At 39.7% G+C, this 19,388-nt stretch overlaps 1 protein-coding gene across 4 annotated transcripts in view; it reads left to right on the top strand.

Annotated features, from left to right (window-relative positions):
• Window positions 1-19,388, top strand: part of UGGT1 (UDP-glucose glycoprotein glucosyltransferase 1) — a 184,855-nt gene that overhangs the window by 89,148 nt on the left and 76,319 nt on the right. For 3 of the 4 annotated variants that reach the window (XM_014550394.1, XM_014550393.1, XM_014550396.1), the window contains exons 18-22: window positions 9,042-9,206; window positions 13,033-13,153; window positions 15,982-16,080; window positions 16,791-16,814; window positions 17,311-17,405. In XM_014550394.1, the coding sequence (XP_014405880.1) occupies window positions 9,042-9,206; window positions 13,033-13,153; window positions 15,982-16,080; window positions 16,791-16,814; window positions 17,311-17,405 (504 nt within the window). The remainder of the gene's footprint in view (window positions 1-9,041; window positions 9,207-13,032; window positions 13,154-15,981; window positions 16,081-16,790; window positions 16,815-17,310; window positions 17,406-19,388) is intronic. The other variant, XM_014550395.1, reaches the window with a different exon arrangement.

Genomic DNA, 19,388 nt, shown 5'->3' with positions numbered 1-19,388 from the left:
TGAATTTTTTGTAGTAGTCTGAGGAGGATAGGTTTTAGTTCTTCCTTGAATGTTTGGTAAAACTCCCCTGTGAAGCCATCTGGTCCTGGGCTTTTGTTTGCTGGAAGCTTTTTGATGACTGCTTCAATTTCTTCCATAGTTATTGGAGAAGTTATGGTTAATTACCATGTTTCTCTATTATTAGATAGGATTACGCTTTGATTGGTTGAATGGCAGACCAGGTGACCGGACACTTAGCATATTAAGGTTTTATTATATAGGATAGTTTGAAATCAGGAAGTGTGATGTCTCCAGCTTTGTTCTTTCTCAGGATTGCCCTGGCTATTTGGGATCTTTTTTAGTTCCATACCAATTTTAGGAATGTTTTTTCTTTATTTCTGTGAAATATGCCATTGGAGTTTTTACAGGGATTGCATTGAATCTATAGATGGCTTTGGGTAAGATGGACATGGGATCATGTACATGGGATGGGATATCTGTGTGTGTGTGTGTGCGTGCGTGCGTGTGTGTGTGTGTGTGTGTGTGTGTGTTAGAGAGAGAGAGAGAGAGAGAGAGAGAGAGAGAGATTGATTTTCGTTTTTCTTCATCAAAGTCTTATAGTTTTCAGTGAACAAATTTTACCCTCTTGGTCAAATTTATTCCTAAGTATGTTATTGTTTTTTATGCTATTGTGAGTGGGTTCCTCCCAGCCCCCAGATAGTTTGTTGTTGGTGTATGGAAAGGAAAATGATTTCCGAATTTTGATTTGTTTGCTGCAAGTTTATTGAATTTGTTGATTATTCCTAATAGTTTTTTGATGGAGTCTTTAGGATATTCTACATATAAGATCATATCACCTGCAAACAAAAGTAGTTTTACTTCTTTCTTTCCAGTATGGATGCCTTTTCTTTCTTTTTCTTACCTGATTGCTTTTGGTAGGACTTCTAGCACTATGATGAATAGGAATGGTGAGAGTAGGACTTTCGCGTTCTTCTTGATCTTAGAGGAAAAGCTTTTAGTCTTTTACCTGTGAGAATGATGTTAGCTGTGGGCCTATTACATATAGCCTTTATTATGTTGGGTAGGTTCCTTCTGTGCTCAGTTTTTCATTATTTTTTTTTGTCAAATGCTTTTTTCTGTATCTATTGAGATGATCATATGATTTTTATTTTTCATTCTATTAATGTGGTATATCACATTTATTGATTTGCACATGTTGAATCATCCTTGCATCCTAGGAGTAAATTCCACTTGATCATAGTGTATGATCCTTTTAATGTGTTTGCATCTATGTTCATCAACTTGTCATTTTCTTTAGTGTTCTTATCTGTCTTTGGTACCTGGTAATGCTGGTCTCGTAAATTGTTTTTGGGAATGTTTATTCTTCAATTTTGGGATGAGTTTGAGAAAGATTAGTTCTAATTCTTCTTTAAATGTTTGGTAGAATTCTCCAGGGAAACCATGTAGTCCTTTTCTTTGTTGGGAGGTCTTTGATTACTGATTCAAACTCCTTACTCATTGGTCTATTCAGATTTTCTCTTTCTTCATGATTCAGTCTTGGTAGGTTGTATGTTTCTCGGAATTTCTCCATGTCTTCTAGGTTTTCCAATTTGTTAGTCTATAAATTTTTTATAGTAGTCTCTTACGATCTTTTGTATTTCTGTGGTATTAGTTGTATGTCTTTTCTTTCATTTTTTATGTTATTATTTGAGGGTTTTTTTGTTAGTTAAATCTAGCTAAAGGTTTGTCAATTTTGTTTATCTTTTCAAAAAACCAGTTCCTAGTTTTGTTGCTCTTTTTTGTTGTTTTTCTGGTCTCTGTGTCTTTTATTTTTTTCTGTGATCTTTATTTCCTGATGATTTTCTGATCTTTATTTCTGCCAACTTTGGGCTTTGTTGTTGCTCTTTTTTATCCTTCTTGTCATTCTTTGCCTTTTGTTTGGAGTATTTAATACAGTTACATTTAGAGTAATTATTGTTAGGTAAGGGATGTATTAATGCCATCTTATTAGTTATTTTATGGCTGTTTTGTAGTTCCTTTGTGCCTTTCTTTCTGTCTTCTTTGGTGAAGTGATGATTTTCTGTGGTGTGCTTTGGTTCCTTTACCTTTTGTGAATCTGTAGATTCTGGCTTTGCGCTTACTGTGAGGATTACGTATAACATCTTTTATATCTGCTTTACATTGGTAAAAACTTTTATCACATACAGAACTCTACCCTTTTACTCCATGTTTTTGATGTCACAACTTACCTCTTTTCATAGTGTGTATTCATTAACAAATTACAGGTATATTTTTAATAGTCTTGTCCCTAAATACTAGTGTTAAGTGGTCAACAAACCACCATATTACAATATTAGAATATTCTGAATTTGACTGTATACTTACTCTTACCAGTGTGTTGTATGTTTTTATATTAATGATTAGAATCCTTTCACTTCAGCTTAAAGAACTCCTTTTGGCATTTTTTGTAGGGCAGGTTTAGTAGTGATGAACTCTTAACTTTTGTTTGTCTGGGAAAGTCTTTACTTCATTTCTAAAGGCTACCTTTGCCCAGGAGAGTATTTTCGGTGGGCAGTTTTTTCTTTCAGCACTTTGAACACATCAGGTCGTTCTCCTTGCCTATGAGTTTCTGCTGAGAAATCTGCTGACAGCCTTGCTTTAAAGCAGCAAGGTTCTTTTCTCTTTCTGCTTTTAATATTCTCTCTTTGACTTTGACTTTTGACAGTTTCATGATAATGTCTGTTGCTCAGGATCTCTTTTTGTTTGATGACTTCATGAACTTTGATATCAAAATCTCTCCCCAGATTGGAAAGTTCTCAGCCATTTCTTAAAATAAGCTTTCTGCCTCTTCTCCATCTTGTCTCCTTCTGGGACTCCAGTAATTTAACCATATACCATTTCTTTTTTTTTTTTTTTTAAATATATTTTATTGATTTTTTACAGAGAGGAAGGGAGAGGGATAGAGAGCTAGAAACATCGATGAGAGAGAAACATCGATCAGCTGCCTCTTGCATACCCCCAACTGGGGATGTGCCTGCAACCAAGGTACATGCCCTTGGCCGGAATCGAACCCGAGACCCTTCAGTCCGCAGGCCGACGCTCTATCCACTGAGCCAAACCGGTCAGGGCTACCATTTCTTTCTTTCACTCATTTTTCTTTGTTCTTCTCTGGCTGTATAATTTCAAAGTTCTTCTCTTCTAACTCAAAGATTTATTTCTTCTGATTGATTGATTTGATGTTAAGGCTGTTTCATTTTTCATTTCATTCATTGATTTCTTAGCTCTAGAATTTCTGCTTGGTTCTTTTATTATGATTTCTCTGTTTTTGTTAAACTTTTCATTTTGTTTAGATATTGTTTTCCTGATTTTGTTGAATTATTTTTTTTTCTTTTTTTTTTTTTTTTTTTTTTTTTTTATTTGGTAGCTTATTGCATTTCCCTAAAATAGCTATTTTGGATTCTTCATTGGGTAAATCACAGGTCTCCGTGTCTTTGGGATCAGCTAGTAGAAGATGATTGTGATTCTTTGGTGATGTTACGCTTTCTTTATTTTTCATGTTTCTTGCAGTTTTGCATTGCTTTCTATGCATTTGAAGTAGCAGTCACTTCCTCTAGTCTTTTGTAACTGCCTTTGGGTGAGAAATACCTTTCTTCAGGCTGCTAGGAATTCTGAGGCATTCTGACTGTCTGTGGATACACCTGCTCCATGCTCTTTGTTCTCTGTGGGACAGAATTCAGAAGCTTGTATAGATTCTCTTGATTCTGCAGTGCCCAATATTGGACACTGACCAGCCCCCCTTTTGTTTTCCCCAAGATGGCCCTAAAGCTCAAGTTTTTTGGCTCTTTCTGGCCCACAGATTTGGGCTGACTTTCTGTACGTGCTCACTGGCCATCTGGCAAAACTCTGTCTGCTGCCACTGTCAGGAGTGTACACTGGGAGCCGCCACAGGGTGGGAGTGTGTCTGGGGTGAGCACTGGTACCCGTGAGCCCTTTGGGAAAATCTGTGGAGGAGGTGTTCTGGGTGGCTCATGGGTGTATATCTTGATGAAGGCAGTATGATCTGCCTCCATTAGACGTCCTCTGAGAGCAGCGTCTGTGTTCCCAGCCTCTCCCACTCCCAGGCATGTAGCTCCCAAGTCAGTGCTTTAGGATGGATGAGAGAGAAACGAGCCTCTGTGGCAGCATCCTAGATAGTGGGGAAGCCAGGGGCATGCTCACTTGCTCTCACTTTCCCCTGCAGAAGAAGTCATAGGCACTGAAGATACCTCTAGGCCATGAGCTGCACTGACTTTGGGAGGGGTGGTAGTGTAAAGACAGACTTGCTCTTACCCTGTTTACTATGTCCAAACTTGTAGTTATTTTCTCCAGTGGTGTCCTGGAGCTTCTCTGCTAGAAGCCTGGACTTCCACAAAGACTCTCTTGTCCACGGATGATTTTGTAAGACATTTTTTCCAGGGGTTCCCAGGCTGTGTCCAAGAGGCTCTGGAGCCAGTTCATGGACCAAGCAGGTCCATAGGCAGGGCTGGAGTCTCTGTGCCCATCTCCTGATGCACCAAGGGGCGGGGCTGGAGTCTCTGTGCCCATCTCCTGATGCACCAAGGGGCGGGGCTGGAGTCTCTGTTCTGTGCCCATCCCCTGATGTACCAGGGGGTGGGGCTGGAGTCTCTGTGCCCATCCCCTGATGTACCAGGGGGTGGGGCTGGAGTCTCTGTGCCCATCCCCTGATGTACCAGGGGGTGGGGCTGGAGTCTCTGTGCCCATCCCCTGATGTACCAGGGGGTGGGGCTGGAGTCTCTGTGCCCATCCCCTGATGTACCAGGGGGTGGGGCTGGAGTCTCTGTGCCCATCCCCTGATGTACCAGGGGGTGGGGCTGGAGTCTCTGTGCCCATCCCCTGATGTACCAGGGGGTGGGGCTGGAGTCTCTGTGCCCATCCCCTGATGTACCAGGGGGTGGGGCTGGAGTCTCTGTGCCCATCCCCTGATGTACCAGGGGGTGGGGCTGGAGTCTCTGTGCCCATCCCCTGATGTACCAGGGGGTGGGGCTGGAGTCTCTGTGCCCATCCCCTGATGTACCAGGGGGTGGGGCTGGAGTCTCTGTGCCCATCCCCTGATGTACCAGGGGGTGGGGCTGGAGTCTCTGTGCCCATCCCCTGATGTACCAGGGGGTGGGGCTGGAGTCTCTGTGCCCATCCCCTGATGTACCAGGGGGTGGGGCTGGAGTCTCTGTGCCCATCCCCTGATGTACCAGGGGGCGGGGCTGGAGTCTGTGTGCCCATCCCCTGATGTACCAGGGGGCGGGGCTGGAGTCTCTGTGCCCATCCCCTGATACACCAGGGGGCGGGGTTGGAGTCTCTGTGCCCATCCCCTGATGCACCAGGGGGCGGACTCTGCCTGGGCCACGGGGCAGATGGTGCCGGTTAACCAGCCCCTCACAAGGCCACTTGAGTCCGCGGTGGACGCCAGATTGTGGTGGGAGGGACGTCTCCTTCAGCCGTGATGCTGACGTCATCCTGCTCTAGTGTGATGTCTCCTTGTGCTGTGATATATCAAGGTGGGTATGGAGCTGAAGCTGGGCATGAGATCTCTTCAGTTTACACTGGAGATGAATCCATTATGATATTGCAGCATTCTGCTCAGTCACTTACCTTTTATGATTTTTTTGAATAAGGTAATATTGATATGGACACCCAGTGATTTTTTAATTAAAATTTTAATATGTTTTTATCAAAAATTTTTAGAGGAAGGGAGGAGAGAGAGATAGAAACATCAAAGAGAGAGCAGCATCAATTGGCTGCCTCCTGCACCCCCCCACTACTGGGAATCAAGCCTGTAACCCAGGCATGTGCCCTGACCAGGAATTGAACCAGCAACCTATTTTAAATATACGTATACATATTATACATATACATATACTACAACATATACATATACATATACATATACATATACATATACTATTTTTAGAGAATGGGAGAGGGAGAAGAAGAGGAGAGAGAGAGAGGGAGAGAGAGAGAGAGAGAGAAACATCGATGTGAGAGAGAAACATCGATTGGTTGCCTCCCATATGTGACCTGACCCAGGAATCGAACCTGAAACCTGGGTAGGTGCCCTGACAGAATCAATACATATACATATACATATACATATACATATACTATTTTTAGAGAATGGGAGAGGGAGAAGAAGAGGAGAGAGAGAGAGGGAGAGAGAGAGAGAGAGAGAAACATCGATGTGAGAGAGAAACATCGATTGGTTGCCTCCCATATGTGACCTGACCCAGGAATCGAACCTGAAACCTGGGTAGGTGCCCTGACAGAATCAATCCAGCAATCTTTTGGTGCACAGGATTGAACCAACTAAGCCACACTGTCTGGGCCTAGTACTTTTTTTTTCATGTTTTCACAAACAGCAAGAATAGTAGGCTGTAGAAAAAGAACAGATGAAATACAAGAAAGACCACTTTGGGAATACCAAAGATTTGAGGGAGTGAATGGAATTTTATCTATTTCACGTTTAGAAAATGTTTAATTCTAATTTATTCTATTGAAGAAAAAATTCATGTTGCCTTTTTATTGTGGGTGATTGTTATATCAAAAGTATTTGCTTGAAAAGTATGCAGTAGACAAGTTTGGGGAAAGGGTATTTTTACATATTGTCTTTTATTGTGTTTAAATCTTTGTTTTGCTAAAGAATCAAATGGGTGTATCAGACCTAGCTCCTCAGGAATTTCCAGACTTGACCATTTTCCTCATCTGGACTGATTAGCAGCTCTTCCCATATATAAGAGATCATATTACTTGTATATACTGCTTCATTCTCTAACTATTTGAGTCACTTACCTTTTATGGTTTTTGAATAAAGTAATATTGATATGGATGTCCAGTGAGAGTCTCACTAACCCAGAGCACTAAATCGTGAGCTGCATGCCTGGGAGTGGGAGGAGGCTGGGTATACTCTTGAGAGAAGGATGTTGTGAGATTCCTATAGGTTCTAAGAATCTAATGATTTAGTAAGATTTTTAAACTTGTGGGAGCTGTACCCTCACACAAAAAAAGCCCAAGAAAATAGATTCTTTTGAAAAGGAGGAATGAGTGTATTCAGCAAATGTTTTTATACTTATAAATATCTGTAACTTTTGTTATAAATCTGAAGCTGAGGAATATTCTATCTCTGATACTGGAAGGAAGCAATTATTTCTAAAACTGGGCAGTACAATTAAAGTAGAACTTTTAAACTGAAGAGACTATCATCTGATTGGTGTGTATCTTTCAAAGCCAGTAAGATAATGGTAGATAAAAAAGTTCTAACTTACACATGCAAACATTTTGCATTTGGCATATTAATTCTGGGTCTTTATTAATCTTAGTTGTCACTTGTGAGTGGCTCATTCATAAGACTTTTCCAGTGATTAATGTTTTAACATTATTTATAATTAACATTTTTGGTGATCAGTTGATAGAAATTCTTACATGTAATTTTTAAACGTGGCTCTTTGATAATTGGGCTGCATTCTGTTATTTGGTGTGGTAAACCCTTTACAAGTTGTAAAGATGGAAGGTATATAGTCAAAACGTCTTCTTCCCACTCCTGCCTTTCACTTAGTCGTCATTCCCTAAGACCACCGACGTTACTTAACTTACTTTTCATTGTCACTTAGATTTAAAATGTGGGTTTTGTTTTGTTAGGGAAATCATTTTCAAAGCTCAAAGTATATTAAAATTGAGTTTTTATAAACATCTTTGAAAAACCTGAGATATCACAGAACAGAATTTACATGCTTACAGTTTTGAAAGGGTAAATTTTAAAAGTCTGAACATTGCTATAGAGAAAAGACCTTTTGTCCTGAGCCATCTCCAGTCCTCAGAGAGGTCTCGCAGTCAGGTACTACTTTGGCCAGATCTGGGTGGAAACTAAGCAGTCCCTGGCTGATGCTTGTGCTAGTTACCCAGTCTCTGTGCTCTCTAACCAGCAGTTGCCAACCGGTGGTCCACGGACCACTGGTGGTCCATGAGGTCCGAAAGGTTGGCAACCACTGCAACGGTTTGCAGGTGAAAAAGTTCTGTTTTCAGAAAAATATCAGTTATACGATATTTAACAAGGAAGTTTTAATTCTGGGGTCTGTTGTTGTTATCTGGGGAATGTACCTATTTTGACAGGGAAAAATGGCAGTCAGGAAAAAATATATTTATCTGCCATTTATAGTTGCCAGTTTGTCAGCCTGACATTTCCCTGCCAAGAAAACTCTTTTGTCCTGGAGAGGAAAAAGCTTGAGCTCAGTATATTGTAGAGCAGCGGTTCTCAACCTGCGGGTCTCGACCCCTTTGGCGGTCGAACGACCCTTTCACAGGGGTCACCTAAGACCATCCTGCATATCAGATATTTACATGACGATTCATAACAGTAGCAACATCACAGTTATGAAGTAGCAACGAAAATAATTTTATGGTTGGGTCACAACATGAGGAACTGTATTTAAAGGGCCAGAAGGTTGTAGAGCAATTTTTGAACACTGTTTTCACATCAACTTTGTTTTGTTTTCTGCATGTGTAATTTTTTTTTAGTGACATGGACCCTTTTTCACTTAGAATTGGGTGTAAATATTTCTTCTTAGACTATATGTCCAAGAACACTAATAATTTATGTCAATCTGTTGTTGTGTTGCCCATTATAGTAGCCTCTAGCTTTCAAGTGGTGTGGTTAGTGGCTGCTGCATTGGAGAGCGAAAATAGAATATCTCCATCATTGCCAAAAGATCTGTTGTATAGTTTTGGTAGCTTGATCTACTTAAAATTACCCCTAGCCCCATACTACTTCCTAATTTACAAGGTTTTGTGTTTTTATAAAGTATCCATAATTTAATCTCAGATTTACCCAGTAGGATATTAACTATGATATCACCTGTGATTTTTTTTTTTTAAATGAAATTTCTTTAGTTATTTCTTGGTGACAATATTTCTGTTGATTTTTTTGGGGGTAGAATTTGCATGTATGAAAAATATGCTTTGTTCCATTTGTCTTATGAAGGACAAAAATATGCTGTTTGTGGTCCCTTGTGTTTTAGGAAGCAAGAGGCTACTACGAGCAGACTGGGGTTGGTCTGCTGCCTGTCGTTCTGTTCAATGGGATGCCCTTGGAAAAGGCACAGCTGGACCCTGATGAGCTGGAAACCATCACCATGCACAAGATCCTGGAGACCACCAGCTTCTTCCAGCGCGCAGTGTACTTGGTGAGCTGACCTGCAGGCTGGTTTTGAAAGAGAATGGTTGCTTTCATTTTTGTCGTAGGCAGTAAACTTCTTTAAGTATCACTATTTTCTATACACTACTGTAAGTGATTTGCAGATTTCTAGCAAGTTCTGCAATAATGAAAATATTTTTTAAAAATATGTTTTTATTGATTTCAGAGAGAGTGGAGGGGGTGGGGAGAGAGAGATAGAAATATTAATGAGAATCATTGATCTGCTACCTCCTGCACGCCTCCTACGTGTGATCAAGCTGGCAACCCAGGCCAGTGCCCTGACTGAGAATCGAACCTGCAGCCTTTTGGTGTGTGGGTTGATGCTCAACCATTTAGCCACACTGGCCAAGCTGTAATGAAATATTCATGAGACTTTCTATACATTGTTTTTGTAATAGCTGATTTTATTCGTTTCAGGATTAAATTTTATTTTAAAAATTCTTAAGATAGTCATTCTGGGAGATATTTGTTCTACTTGTAAGGAATTTTGACTTAAAAAAAGTTAAAATATTTCACATATATAGTTATTGTTGAAATATAACTCATATGCCATAAAACTCAACCTTTTAAAGTGGACTGTTCATTGGTTTTTAGAGTAAACACAGTTACGAAACTATTACCTCTGTCTAGTTTCAGAACATTATCATCACCCCTAAAATATACCAACACCCAGTAGCAGTTACTCTCCATTTCCCTTATCCGGCCCCTGCCAACCATGAATCTGTTTCTCTGTGGATTTGCCTCTTTCGGACATTGGATATAAATGGATTCATACAATATGTGGTCTTTTGTGCCTGATTTCTTTCACTTAGCATAATGCTTTCAGGTTTATCCTTGTTAGAGTCTGTGTTAGTGTCTCATTCTCTTCCGTGGACAAATGTAGTTCCTCAGGTGGATGCAGCGCGTTTATCTCCTCTGCAGCTGATGGTACTTGGGCTGTTTCCACTTCGGCTGCTATGGATAGTGCTGCTGTGAACAGCTGTATACATGCTGTTCTGGGCATAGATCTAGTAGTGGGATTGCCTGCTATTTTAACAGATTATGTTCCAAAGCAGCTGCATGAACATTCGTGTCAGCTGTGTGTCCAGGTTCGACTTTCTCCACATTGTAGTCAACACTTGGTATTATCCGTCTCTTTAAGTGTAGCCTATATTTTCTTTGCAGAAATGTCTATTCAGATTATTTGCTCATGTTTAATTGGGTTGTTTTGTTATTTTTGAGTTGTAAGAATTTTTTTATGTATTCTGGATACTAATCACTTATATGTATTATTTTCACACATTTTCTCCATTTTATGATTTGCCTTTCCTTTTATTGTTTTGTTTGTTAATCATCACCCAAGGATATTTTTCTTTCCCATTGATTTTTAGAGAGTAGCAGGGACTGGGAAAGACACGGAGAGAGAAATGTCAATGTGAGAGAGACATATTGATTGGTTGGCTCCCAAACGTGTCACAACCGAGGCTGGGAATTGAGCCTGTAACCGAGGTACATGTCCTTGCCTAAAATCGAACCCACAGCCCTTCAGTCTGTGGGCTGGCGCTCTAACCACTGAGCAAATTGTCCAGGGCTGATTTGCCTTTTCACTGTTAGGTGGTACCCTTTAAAGCTCAAATGTTTTTAATTTTGATTAAGTCCAATTTACTATTTTTTCTTTTGTTGCTCATGCTATTTGAATCATATATAATAAACTATTGTTTAATTCTAGGTCACAAAGATTTATACCTATGTTTCTTTCCTCCTGAGCATTTTATAGTTTTTCTCTTAACATTTAATTTTTGGATCCATTTTCAGTTAGGTCTCCTAGTGAAAAATCCTCTTCGTTTTTTTTTTTTTTTTAATCTGGGAATGTGTTTATTTGCCCTTCATTTAAAAGTGATAATTTACTTGAATATGGAATTCTTGGTTGACTGCCTTTTCTTTTCAGCACTTTGAATATGTAATTCCATTGCCTTTTGATCTCTGATTTCTCTTGAGAAATCAGCTGTGAGTCAGACTCAGGACTGGGTCTATGTGATGAGTCGTTCTATCCCTGTTTTCAGGATCCTCTCTTTGGTTGGTTTTAGGACCTTTCAGGACCCCCTTCCACCTGTGACATTTCATCATTAGGTGTAGGTGTGGGACTCGGAGTTTTTCCTATTTGAAGTACATTACATTTCTTTCTCAACTTTCGTTTGTTTTTTAACAATAAACTACAGTTGATCCTTGAACAATTCAGGGGTTGGGGTGCCAACGCCCCTGCAGTTAAAAATTTGCATATAACTTTTGACTCCCTAAAACTTACCTACTAAGCCTATTGGTGACTGGAAGCCTTACTGTTAACATAAAAAGTTGATAAACACACATTTTGTATGTCATGTGTTATATAATGTATTCTTATAATAAAGTAAACTAGAGAAATGTTAAGAAAATCATAAGGAAGAGAAAATACATTTACTGAAAAAAATCTGTGTATCAGTGGACCCTTGCGAACCCGTGCACTTCAAATAGTATTTTTCAAGGATCAGCTGTACAGGTATTTCTATAACATGAGAAGTATAAAAGGGAAGAATAATAAATTATTTTTATTCTCCCCACTGTAATTGTGATTCTGGAAATATGTGGTTACTTGGATGCCTGGAAGTGAAAAGGCTTGGGGCAGTTTTTATTACAAAGTATATTAACTGCTTGAGAAAATTTATGTGGCTTTCTTCTTTAAGAGAAACTAACAACGAGCAGATCTCAGAATGTTTTTCTGCTTGTGTTAACTTTTGTTGTTGTTGTTGTTCTTAATCCTCACCTGAGGATATTTTTTTCATTGATTTTTAGAGAGAGTAGAAGGGAAAGGGAGAGACAGAGAAAAACACCCATGTGAGAGAGACACACAACATTGTTTGTGGTTACCTCCTGCACACGCCCTGACCAGAGACGGGGATCGAACCCACAATCAGGTACATGCCCTTGACTAGGAATCAAACCCATGACTCTTTGGTGTGTAAGCCAATGCTCTAACCACTGAATAACTGGCCAGGGCATGCTTGTATTAACGCTTTATTTTATTTTATTTATATTTTAAAGTATGGCAACATTTTATTATTTTTGGTGTATCTTCTTACACATTTCTTCAAGGGCTGCTTCTTTCTCTCTTGGCATCTGCTTAAGTCTTCTTATTTTTTCATCTCTAATAGTTTCTTCTAACTCTGGTGGTGTCATAGGAAAAATGTCTTCAGTATAATTTTTGGTAAAGGACTGACTTTGTCCAAAATCTGCATTTGAAATCAATGCCACTTTCTCCTGGTTCTCATGGGTACGTGTTCTACCTCAGTTCTTTCTCCTTTCTCCTTTGGTTTTGTTGCAGCTTGTGACCATGTTGTGGTGTGATACATGTAAAGTTGTAAAATACAGCTTATGAGTTGGGAACTGGTGACATTAACTCTTAACTAATTTGAAGAACTTGCTTATTTCTGGGGAAGCACAGTGGTATGTGGAGAGATCAAATAAACCTGGATTTGCATTTTATATTCACTTCTCATTAGCTCTGTGATCATGAGTTAGCTATTTAACCTTCTGTGCCATAGGTGCCTCATCTTTAACAGGGACATCAGTAATGTCTGCCTCACATTGTTGAAGGAGTTAACATTATACTGTGCACAATACACCAAGCTATGCTCGGCAATAACAGGGACCTGTGATGTGGTAACGCCTGTTTTTAGCAATTACTGGTACATAAGAAGATAATATAAAGTTAATGATTTATTAGTTTCTAATAAATTATTTTGATCAGATGTGTTTTAACGCTCATCCCACCCATACCCTGTTTTTCTTTTTTTCTTTAGGGTGAACTGTCCCATGATCAGGATGTGGTAGAGTATATTATGAATCAGCCGAATGTTGTTCCACGAATCAATGCTAGGATTTTGACAGCTGAGCGAGAATACCTGGATTTAACAGCAACCAGTAAGAAGCATTTCAGGAACTACTTTCGGGCTGTTTTTGATTAGTTTTTCAGAATCTTTGCATTTATTAGATGTCAGTGTTCAGAAGATGACCCAAGATTGTGACACAATTTTATGTTTAAATTCATTGCACCTTGAATTTATAATACAAGCTTCTAAATTCACAAAAGTATCTTCCAAAAGGAGAGAAATTCTTCCTGGATAAATCCTTCTAAACTTTGAAAAATATCCAGTGCCTTTTACCAACTAAACAATCTTAGATGATAAAAGGGACCTGTATCATTCACTTTCTTAGTTATAAAACTCTCAAGCACTATCTTTTCTTCATCATTATTCTAGAATCAGCAATAATGTCAACAGATATTTTAGGTAGCTTTTCTTTGAGAACATAATGCCTTTCTAAAAAATAAAGCTTCATTGAGAAATAGTGTCATGCCATAAAACTAAATCCTTTAAAGTGCACAATTTCAAATTGTACAAATTTTAGTATATTTTCAAAGTTGTGTGATCATTACCACTAATTTTAGAACATTATCATCACTCCCAAAAGAATTGATGTGCCCATTAGTCACTTTCCATTTTTTTCTTTTATCCTCCAGCAACCACTAATCTAGTTTCTGTTTCTATGTATGTTTCTATTCTGGATATTTCATATAATGTGAAGTTTTTGTGACTGACTTCCAATGTTTTTCAGGTTCATCCATGCTGTAGCATATGTCAGTAGTACTTCATTCCTTTTTATAGCTGATTAATATCCATAGTATAACTAGCCCACGTGTTGCTTATTATTCCTCAGTTGATGAGCGTTTGGGTTGTTTCCACAAGAATACCTTCCAGGAGGCAGGTGTGCTAGCCCAGGTGTAGTTGGCTCCTTAGGCCTTCCTGTGAGATCTGAAGACCACGTTAGCAACCCGCTGGGAAGAAGGGAAGTGTCATCCCTGCCCGAGAAGTCTCACTGCGGGGAAAGACGGGGACTGGCGAAGTCAGAGCCAAATGTGTCTGTTGTCATGGCGAATGATGAATGTGTAGATCTACTTATGGCTGTTACTTTATGGCAACCATCTCCTAATCTAACTTGAGCTGAATATCTTTTCAGTAGAGGAAAATGCACATAAATGCTTATATTTGAAAAGAAAATAGTCAGAATGTGAACTGCATTGTTTCTTTACATTAGGTTTTTGTTTTTCACCAGAAATTTTTTTGTTTGTTTTTGTTAATCCTCACCAAGGATTTTTTTTTCCCATTGATTTTTAGAGAGTGGAAGGAGGGAGGGAGAGGGGGGGAAGAGAGAGAGAAAAAGCCATGTGAGAGAGACAACATCCATTGGTTGCCTCCCACATGTGTCCCAGGCCTGGGGATCAAACCTGCAACCCAGGTACATGCCCTTGACCAGGAATTGAACCTGCGACCCTTCAGTGCAACCACTGAGCCACACCAGCCAGGGCGCCGGAAAGTTTTAATAGAGCAAGGCGAACAGTGTTGTGAATCTTTATCCTGAGCTTTTGTTGTTTTCATCATTTTAACTGTCAGTAGTTACCTTTGGGGTGTGCGTGAATGAAGAGGTCCTTTCTCTGTGGGCGCTGTGGTAATGAGCTGAGAAACGGTGCTGGTCCCGGGAGCAGTGCAGTCTGTGGGGCGAGCTGTGGGCCTGTCAGGGAAGGCACAGCTGGCCGCCTCCTGCCCCAGCCCTGGCTCTGCCACTGTTGCTGCTCTCTTTCAGTCGTGGCGGGCACTGCTTTCTGTCTAGCTTACCAGCTTTCCTGTCTGGAGTCCTGATGGAAAGGGTTAGTGTGTTTTGTGGAATGAAAGTACAGGTGGGTGAGTGGGTGAGCAGACAGGTAGATGGGAGGATGTGCAAGACGTGCTTGGAGGACAGTGAGAGAAGAGTGGCATCTGTGTTGGCATGAGATAATGCATAAGCTTGGGGAGGTTGCTAGAGATAGAGGGTTTATGATACCAGGCTGGGGACCATTTTGTAGGTAGGAAGAAATTACTGGGCAGATTAGAGCAAGGGAATGACGTGCTGAAACTGGAATTTTGGCAAGAGTAATCTGAGGGGGAAATGATTTTTAAAAAAATATATATTTTATTGATTTTTTATAGAGAGGAAGGGAGAGGGAGAGTTAGAAACATTGATGAGAGAGAAACATCGATCAGCTGCCTCCTGCACACCCCCTACTGGGGATGTGCCCGAAACCACGGTACATGCCCTTGACAGGAATCAAACCCGGGACCCTTCAGTCCACAGGCTGATGCTCTATCCACTGAGCCAAACTGGTCATGGCGGGAAACGATTATTGAGAGTATGCCCATGGGCACTAATCAGAGAAGCTATGTATCGGAAATTGACCTTTTGTTTCTGTTTGGGCTAAGGATATACTATTTTCTGATTCATGAAAACATTAAAATGAGAATTTTTGTATTTTCTCTCCTATTTTTGCACACCCTCCTCCCCCAAATAAGGATAAGGAGGAGCTTATTATGGTGGATGGACAGTGGAAGGGAGAGATGATGCTAAGGGGGATCTTTAGGAAATATTCTCAGGCTGTAAAGTGATAGAAGTGGGACTAGAATAAATTCAAACCATTGAAATGACACATACATACATGAGAGTCATGTGAGATGTGTTCATTTTTATTAACTTTGTGTATTAAAATGTTATTACTGGAATAGGGGTCTGGGATTATAAAGTTGTTTAATAAATATGAAGCAATATATCTCATTCATGCATTCTTATAAAACTTATGGTCATGTCAGATTATCAGTTGAAATTAACATTAGATGGAATTTAGTCATATTAATTATTAATCTATTTCAATTTTTTTTCAGATAACTTTTTTGTGGATGATTATGCTAGATTTACTGCCTTAGATTCTCAAGGCAAGACTGCTGCTATAGCCAATAGTATGAACTATCTGACAAAGAAAGGTAATATATTCTAGGCTTATCTTGGATTCAACATTTGTTTTAGTATTTGCAAAAAAATTTAATCATTAGTATCTGTTGGGAGAGAGATGTCATAATTTATTAATTATTATGATTTGAGCATAGAAAATATCTGTTTAAAATTATATGTTTCTGAAAATTTAAATGTTGTCTTTGTAATTTTTAAATTAGATATTAAAGTCAAAAGGAAAAAAAATTCATGGCTCAGAATGGAAAAACATTTATGATGTTTTAAAGGGTTAATGGACTGGAAATTGTTTCGTCTTGCCTCTTCAGTAACAGCATTGGGTTGATTTTTTAATTGGGTTGGTTCTAGAAATACTTGTGTAAGTTTTAAAACTGATTTTATGTAGTTATTTATCTAGGTTAAGACTGTGTGAAATGATATCCTTTTGATGGCAGACAGAGGCACTTCCCCTGTGGTCACACTGACTGCCCTTTAAGGCAGCTGTTTGCATCCCACTGTAATCTCTAGAGAACAGGTCTAGTGCCTAGGCCTATGTAAGTGCAGTCATTGCTCCATTTGATTCTTCAGGAAACTGGTTCTGAGGAGCACTGGACAGTGCTCAGCACGAGTGGGACTAAGGAACAGAACGAAGCATAGTTCGTGTTAGGTGTTATTTAAAATTTGACTCTGATAATAGGCAATAACCCTAGAAATGACTTTTTTTTTTTCCTTTACCTTTGCCCAGGGATGTCCTCCAAGGAAATCTATGGTAACTTTAAACTTTAGAATGTTCTGTTTCTTTTCTTAATTATCATATTTCAGGTACTGTTATATTTCAGAATTTATTGACCTTTTATTGGGATATTTATGGAACCTGTGGGTAACAGTAGATAATTTATCCATTCAGATAAAGTTTGTATAAATGTTTGCAAAGAAGTATATTTCAGAAAGTTACAAATTAATATGATTAAAGACTATATGTTACCCACACGTTCAAAGGTCTTTTTCATTTTATGTGCTAACAGATGCCCAAACCTTAGTAGAATTAATAATTGCATGTCCCTAGTTTATAATTAAACCATATGGAAGGTACCCTGCTTTCATTCTACTATCAGTTTCACTACTTTTGCTTTGTATCTTTATTAAACTTGTAATCGTCTTATTTTTTTTTGCATGATTTTCAGAAATTATTTTACTTAATAACCATATTGAAACAGAATGTCCTTTCTTCTCTCCAACTCAGTCTATTGTTTGTTTTTCTACAGATGATTCTTTTATCAGGCCAGTCACTTTTTGGATTGTTGGAGATTTTGATAGCCCGTCTGGAAGGCAGTTGTTGTACGATGCTATAAAACATCAGGCAAGTGTCTACAACTTAATTTTGTCCTCATGAGCATCTGTGTGCTGATATTGCTATTCTGGTGGGAAGGTCAGAGCTTGAGGGAGCAGAGTGCTGCTGCTTCACGGGTCCGCCAGCCAGTAGGAGAACAGAGAAGATGGCGTATTCTGCTTAGTTAAGGGGTAGGATCTTTTAGAGGAGAAAGAATGAGATCATCGTAGACAAGCTTTTATTGTGTGGCTGCGCACGGTCTTGTTGTCAGGAAGCTGCAGAGATTGTGGGGTGCTTTGTGTGGGTGGGCAGGTTCCTACGCTGAGAGCCTGGGGGTGAGTGAGTGATACAGAAGCAGGCCCGGCGAGCAGAGTGCCCAAGCGTCGTAGGCCTGAGTGAATGGCAGGGGGCTCATGGAGAAGAAACCGACTTCTGGAGAGTGTCATTGTCTGAGGTGTTACATCTCCTTTTCTTGGGCAGCTTCAGACTGAATCTTCAGTCCAGTGTCACACCCCCTGGGTCCCCTGGCACCTGTGTCTCAGAGGCTTACTAACACACTCACACATCCAGGCGGCTGCAGCCTCACTGAGGAGCGGAGTTCCCTTCTGCTCTAAGAGGAAACAGATGAGTTGCTGTGGTTAATTCAGAGTTGAATCAGGAGCAGTCCTAGTGAAGGACGATCAATACATGTGTGAGGTGCCTAACTCAGACCGACACGCGTGTAAGGTGCCCTCAGACTGATACACGTGTAAGATGCCCTAACTCAGACTGACATGTGTGTAAGGTGCCCTATCTCAGACTGACACGTATGTAAGATGCCCTAACTCAGACTGACGTGTGTAAGGTGCCCTATCTCAGACTGACACGTGTGTAAGGTGCCCTATCTCAGACTGACACGCATGTAAGGTGCCCTAACTCTGAGTGATAGACATGCAAGTGGTGGTAGAATGGGAGCAGGAAGGGAGAGTTGAATATCTTTTTTTAATAAATCTTTATTGTTCAGATTATTACATTTGTTCCTCTAGGTGCACGATTTTTGTCCAGTCTCTTCCTGCATCTCCCATTTCCCTTTCCCCCCCAAGAATAGTCAGTCCATTCCCTTTCTATGTCCCTGATTCATTATAATCACCAGTTCATTCTGTACATCAGATTATTTATTCACTTGGTTCTTAGATTCACTTGTTGATAGATGCATGTTTGTTGTTCATAATTTGTATCTTTACCTTTTTCTTCTTCTTCCTCTTCTTAAAGGATACCTTTCAGCATTTCGTATAATACTGGTTTGGTGGTGATGAACTCCTTTAGCTTTTCCTTATCTGTGAAGCTCTTTATCTGACCTTCAATTCTGAATGATAGCTTTGCTGGATAAAGTATTCTTGGTTGTAGGTTCTTGGTATTCATCACTTTGAATATTTCTTGCCATTCCCTTCTGGCCTGCCAAGTTTCTGTTGAGAAATCAGCTGACAGTCGTATGGGTACTCCCTTGTAGGTAACTGACTTTTTTTCTCTTGCTGCTTTTAAGATTCTCTCTTTGTCTTTTGCTCTTGGCATTTTAATTATGATGTGTCTTGGTGTGGTCCTCTTTGGATTCCTTTTGTTTGGGGTTCTCTGTGCTTCCTGGACTTGGAAGTCTATTTCTTTCACCAGGTAGGGGAAGTTTTCTGTCATTATTTCTTCAAATAGGTTTTCAATATCTTGCTCTCTCTCTTCTTCTGGCACCCCCATAATTCAGATTTTGGTACACTTGAAGTTGTCTCAGAGGCTCCTTACACTCTCTTCATATTTTTGGATTCTTTTTTCCTTCTGCTTTTCCGGTTGGGTGTTTTCTGCTTCTTCGTATTTCAAATCTTTGACTTGATTCTTGCGATCCTCTCGTCTGCTGTTGGGAGTCTGTATAATATTCTTTATGTGTATGCTTGTATGCTTAATTTCTGATTGGTCCTTTTTTATATTCTTGAGGTTCTCACTAAATTTCTCGGAGGTTTCTATTGAGTAACCGAGTAACCTTATAAC

Source organism: Myotis brandtii, unplaced genomic scaffold (assembly GCF_000412655.1).
Source record: "Myotis brandtii unplaced genomic scaffold, ASM41265v1 scaffold600, whole genome shotgun sequence".
NCBI classification, from domain to species: domain Eukaryota; kingdom Metazoa; phylum Chordata; class Mammalia; order Chiroptera; family Vespertilionidae; genus Myotis; species Myotis brandtii.
Note: the sequence above shows the minus strand (reverse complement) of the source record. Positions and strands in the feature narration are given on the sequence as shown.